The sequence below is a fragment of the Anser anser genome (genome assembly GCF_964211835.1).
Source record: "Anser anser genome assembly, chromosome: 7".
Taxonomy (NCBI): domain Eukaryota; kingdom Metazoa; phylum Chordata; class Aves; order Anseriformes; family Anatidae; genus Anser; species Anser anser.
The window spans coordinates 5,443,448-5,448,686 of NC_139727.1; the positions used below are offsets into that span (position 1 = coordinate 5,443,448).

The following is a 5,239-nucleotide window of genomic DNA, read 5'->3' on the forward strand; positions in this document are numbered from 1 at the left end:
AGTAAGTCCTGCCTTCCCCGGTTTTCTTCCTAAAGAAAGAACGAAGTCTTTTAATTGAAACCCAGTTTAAAAAGAAAACGGTTTTCACAGTAATTTTTTTAAGTTAATTTTCCTCAGGAAAGTGAAAGAGATGTAAACGATTCTTAGTTTTCTTATTTCGTGCCTATGAATTCTACTGAAGTAAAGTGGAGGGAAAAAAAAAAACATGATTTTTTTTTTAAAAAAAAAGAGCCCTGGGGTTACAATAAAAAAAACTTTTTTTTTTTTAAATTTTAATTAAAATTGAATAAACGCTTAAGGAGAAATTAGCAATCGCCTCCATCCAAGACCTACTCGGGTTTATAACAGAATCAAAGCGTATTAAAAAAAAAAAAAGTAAAACCTTTTAATACATCAAATATACGGAATTTTAATCTTTAAAGCAATACATTGTCTATTTTAGTACATGACGTAAACCTTAACCCTTTTTACAGGGTGGACTTAAAAATTAAAAATAGTTATGTTCCTTTTAAAGAACAAAATAAGGCAAATGAGGTTTTTGGAATAGAATTGTTTTTGTTTTTCTTCCAGAATACATACAAAAAAATACCAATTCTCTTTCAAGGGTATACACCTTAAAAATAATTGCAATTTGAAATTATAACTGACAAATTGCGGGTTGTTTTTTAGTAACAAACATGCATGTAAATTTTTTGTTTCAATGAGACATTAAATAAGAACGTACAATACAATCATAGCAATTTTAAAGTAACATTAAAGAGAAGACCTCTATCTTTTTATTTATATTCTACAATGGGTGTTCCACTTTTACCTATTGAGCTCAGTTAAGTAATGCACTTTATGAGTCGTTGTCCCGCTTGAAGCTAACATAAATAAATACAGTGCTCATGGATCCAGTCCTCAAATGAACACTATTTTATAAAAAGTCCGATTTTAATATTTTTTTATTTTTTCCTTTCCAACTTTTATAAAGTTTCGGAGGGCTCCCTTCCCTCCCCACCAGGCCCCGGGCTGCGCCGGAGCCCCCCCGCCTGTGCTCACTGGTAGCCTAGCGCCGAGGCTGTGGTGAGTCTCTGCCCGTAGAGTGCGTAAGGGGAGTAGTAGGGTCCCGTGGCGGCGGGCACGGGCACGGGGGCACCGGGGGTGGGCAGCGGGCTCTTGGAGTAGGGGTGGTAGCGGCTGCCGAGTCCCAGCGCGTGATGCGGGCTGCGCAGCGCCAGCGTGCCCGGGCTGCCCGGGGCGCCCGTCGTGGGGATGTGCATGTGGCACGCCATGGCCGCGGCCGCCGCGCTGGCCAGCGAGGAGGAGCTGGGGTAGCTGGAGAGGAGTTTATCGGTGCCCGGGAAGGCAGTATGGGTCCGCAAGTGGCTAAGCAGCTCCTCCGAGGTGGCGAAGCGCTTGTCGCAGGGTCCGTTGGCCGACACCCAGTTGCAGATGTGCGGCTGGGGGTCGTTGGGGAGCATGAAGCCGTAGGGGTACAAAGGGTGGCCGGCCAGCGAGGGCGGCGTGGCGCCGGTCAGCGAGGAGTGGACGCTGTGCAAGGGGTGCGTGGGGTACACGAGGGGGTATCCGGACTTCAGGGCCTGGTCGTGGGCGCAGGAGGCGCCGGCGGCGCCGGCCAGGTGGCTGGCGCAGTGGTAGCTCAGGCAGTAGGGGTCTCGGCACAGGCTGGCCGTCATCACCGACGGCGGCGACGCGCCCGCCAGAGGGCTCGACCCCGCCGGCTTGCTGCAGCCCAGGCTGCTGGCGGCGGCCAGTTGGGCCCCCACCAGGCTGGAGGATTTGGTGGGGTCCAGCGCCACTCCGTGCGGCAGGAACTGCGGCGGGTAGCCGGCGTAGGCTCCAGCCAGCGTCCCCGGGTAGCTCATGCCCGCCGGGGGCAGGGGGAAGACGGTCTGGCCCGGCTTGTAGGGGGAGACGGGGGCTACGAGTCCGGAGCCCAGGACGGAGGTGGAGGAGGTGGCGGTGGTGCTGCTGCAGGAGGAGGCGGAGTCCGAGGCGATGGGCTTGGAGCCCGGCGTGCTCTCCTGGTGCTGGTTGACCTCCACGTTAATCCCGGCACAGCTCACGCTAATCCTGTTGTGGCTGATGCTGGTGGTGCCCGGGCCTCCCTCCGAGCCGGAGCTGCCGCTCTTTCCGCAGCCCTCCGAGTCCTTCTTGTCCTCCCCGCCTTTGCCCTCGGCCGGCAGCAGCCCCGGCGAGCAGGCGGAGGCGCTGGAGTTGGGGCTGCCTGTCCTTGGGGTGAACGGCTGGCAGGTGGCGCTCGGCACCCGGAATCCCGACTTCTCCCCGGCCGCGACCCCCGCAGCGGGGACGCCCGGGCAGCCCGTCGCCCCCGGCTCCTTCTTCTCGGCGCCCGGCTTGGAGTAGGGCTTGAAGCTCGACTTGTCCTCCACGCCGATGTCGCTGAGCTTCAAGGGGCCCGACTTGGAGTCCTTGTCGCCTCCGGAGCCATTGGAGGTGACCGACGAGAGTTTGGAGGAAGGGGACGGGTCCGGCTTCCCTATCTGCGAGCAAGTTTGTGCCAAAAGGGCCAGGGGACTCTTCTTCGCATCCAGCTGCAGAAATCAGAAGGGCGCACATAAAGACAGAGGTTTAATGGGGGGTTCTACGGAGGGGGAAAAACACAAACAAAAAAGCAAAAACCCGGAGCGTACCTAGGACACTCGTCCCGCACGTTTTGCAGGGGACAGCCTGGAAGCGATGAACAATTTCGTGCGCATTCATCACCCTGACAGCACCCTCCCCTGCATGCACCATTTTCCACAAAGCCTTTAAAGAGGGCTAGGGCTTTTCGGAGCCGGGCGAGCCCAGCGCGGCCGCCTCGGGCATGGGGGCAGCGGCCCGGGCAGCGCCGTGCTTCGCCCTTCGGCTCCCCATCGCGCCGGGCGGGCAGACGCACGAAGCCGGCCGGGAACTCGAGCGGCTGCAGCATTTCTGCGCCCTGACTGCTGACACTATTTATAAACAGAGCCCGAAGAGCCGGGCTCCAGGGGCGAGCAGCGCCTTCGCTCCGCAGAGACACCGATGAAATCATTCATTCCCACGGACACACCCTTCCCACCCCCACCTCGGTTCCGAGTTTCGGTCCCTAACACAGTGAGGTACGCGGAGGGGGACCGACACCGGAGAAAAGGGCCGAATAGGGCCCCCCAAGTCCGAAGGCACGTAGGGCTGGGGAGCCGAAACGGCCGGCCTGCCGCAGCCGCGCTTCAGCCTGTCCCTCTCCGCACCCCCCCGCCCCAAACTCTCCGTGCAGAAGCCCGCTTGGTCGCTGCTCCGAGCGCCGCTGGGTTCCGTGGCCGGATCGTGACCCCAGAGCGGGTCGTTTCCTTCCACTCGACCCTCCTCTCTCTCTCTCTCAAAAAAAAAAAAAAAAAAAAAAAGGAGGGGAAAAAGACAAAAAGAGAAAAATAGGAAGTTTATTTTAAAAGGCCTCGCGAACGAGCCCAGCAAACATGGGAACAATAAACAGGAGCGGCTCCCGGCGCTAGCGCTCGGCCAGAAGGAGCCCGTTTCCTGGTGGGAGCGCGTCTCGAAGCGGAGGCGAGCGGCAGGGCGGCTGGCTGGAGCGGGCGCCATGCACGGCGAGCGCCCGGGCAGGGGCAGGCTGGGGGGGGGGGGACACAGGGACGGCTCCCGGCTCCTTACCTCGATGGGGCTGACGGGCGTGGAGGGTAAAGGCTGCAGGTACTCGGGGTGTAAAATGTGTCCAGTCCGCGCCGTGAGCATTTTCAGGACTTTGATGGGAAGGCGGTTAGCTTGGCGTAGCGGGTCCGAGGGGGGCACGGCGTGGAAGCCGGGCTTGGCGGCGGCGCTGCTGCTGCTGCCGCTATTCCCAGCGTGCCCGGGCGGCCCGGCGAGGTCGGCGGCGCTGCGGCTGCGGCGGGGGCTGCCTCCGGGCTCGCTGAGGCTGCTGCTGCGCTTACTACTACTTCTCGGAGCAGAAAGCGAGGGCGATGTGATCATGACCCAAAACCTCGCATGAAAACTGGGGCAAGTCGCGCCGCTCGCACTCGGAAAGGCTCGCTCGCCTTCTGCGGGCGGGGAGGGAAAAAAGCCGCACGCCCCCCGAGCGGGAAAACAACCATAAAACGTCCTGCGGCTCGCTCCGGCGGGGAGGGCGTGGGTGGGGAGCGGGGGGGCGAGGGGGAGCTGGCCGGAGAGAAAGAGGAGGAAAGGAGGAAAAAAAAAAAAAAAAAAAAGCCGAGTAATCCGTGGGCTGCGCCGGAGGCGGGGGGGGCTGCGAGCGTGTGCCGCCGTGCCCCGGGGCCGCTGCGGGCTGCCCTCGGCGGGGCTGAGCGGGGCCGGGCGCTGGGCTCCGCCGCTCAGCTGCGCTGCGAGCCGCTGCCCATCCAGCCCGGGATCTGGCGGAGAAACTCACTTCAAAAGCAGCTGAATTAGCCGGAGATTAAAGCCTTTGCCGCCTTCCAATCAAATGGGACCCCGAGGTGATTGGAGGGTCAAGGGGATGTGACGTTCCCTTTTCTGGGGCTTTTTTGCGCTGTTTTTAATGGTCTCTCGCTCGCTCTTTTTTTTTTTTTTTCTTTTCCCTTCCCTTTCTCGTCCGCCTTCCCTCTCCCCTCCCCTCCTTCCTTGTTTTCGCTCCCGGGACGGGCTGGGCGTTAATTCTCTGTTTCACATCAAGCGGCCGCCAGCCTTTTCCTTCCTACGCAGCCAGTGCGGGCGGCCGCACGGCTCCGAGGGGGGCAACCGAGGGGCTCCGCCGGGCCCCGGGCCCCCGACCTTCCACCCTGCTGTCGACCCCGCGGCACGGCCCCGCCGCCTGCGGGCCCCGAGGCCGGGCGCGGGGCTCTTTCGGCCCCCTCCCGCCCGACAAGGAGCGAGCCGCGGCGGCCGAGAACCTGCAGAGCGCCGGGCGGCCTGCGCGGCGCCGCCCGCGGCGGGCGGGAGCCGAGGCGCTGCGGCGGCGGCGGGCGGGGGGGCTCCACGCGCCGCTTCGTGCCCCCCCCCCCCCCAATCCTCCTCCTCCTCTTCCTGCTCCCCTTTCTCCGCCGCCACCGGCCCGCGGCCCTGCACCATCGGCAGGCCGGGCCGAGCCGTGCCGGGGCTCCGGGCACAGCCCCGAGCAGAGCCCGCAGCCCTGCCGCCGCGCCCCCGCCCGCCTGTCTGTTTTCCCTTTGTACTTTCCATCCCGCTGTACCCCCCATCTCCTCATCCCATAACGTTTTTTTTTTTTTTTTCCACAGGAATAATGTGTTAATCAATCTTTTACTTT

At 60.0% G+C, this 5,239-nt stretch overlaps 1 protein-coding gene across 1 annotated transcript; it reads right to left on the reverse strand.

The window, feature by feature from the left end:
* Positions 1–389: 389 nt before the first annotated feature.
* Positions 390–4,923, reverse strand: ZNF503 (zinc finger protein 503). Its single transcript, XM_083843521.1, has 2 exons — positions 3,652–4,923; positions 390–2,558 (listed from the first exon to the last, which is right to left on the reverse strand). The coding sequence occupies exons 1-2, from the start codon at positions 3,967–3,969 to the stop codon at positions 1,038–1,040; spliced, it is 1,839 nt and encodes a 612-aa protein (XP_083699647.1). The 5' UTR covers positions 3,970–4,923; the 3' UTR covers positions 390–1,037.
* Positions 4,924–5,239: the final 316 nt, after the last annotated feature.

Excerpts from the sequence above, each read along its gene's own strand:
- ZNF503 (XM_083843521.1), bottom strand. The coding sequence starts at position 3,969 with ATGATCACATCGCCCTCGCTTTCTGCTCCGAGAAGTAGTAGTAAGCGC. Across the intron at positions 2,559-3,651 it reads CGCCCGTCAGCCCCATCGAG|CTGGATGCGAAGAAGAGTCC; the intron begins GTAAGGAGCCGG and ends TGATTTCTGCAG.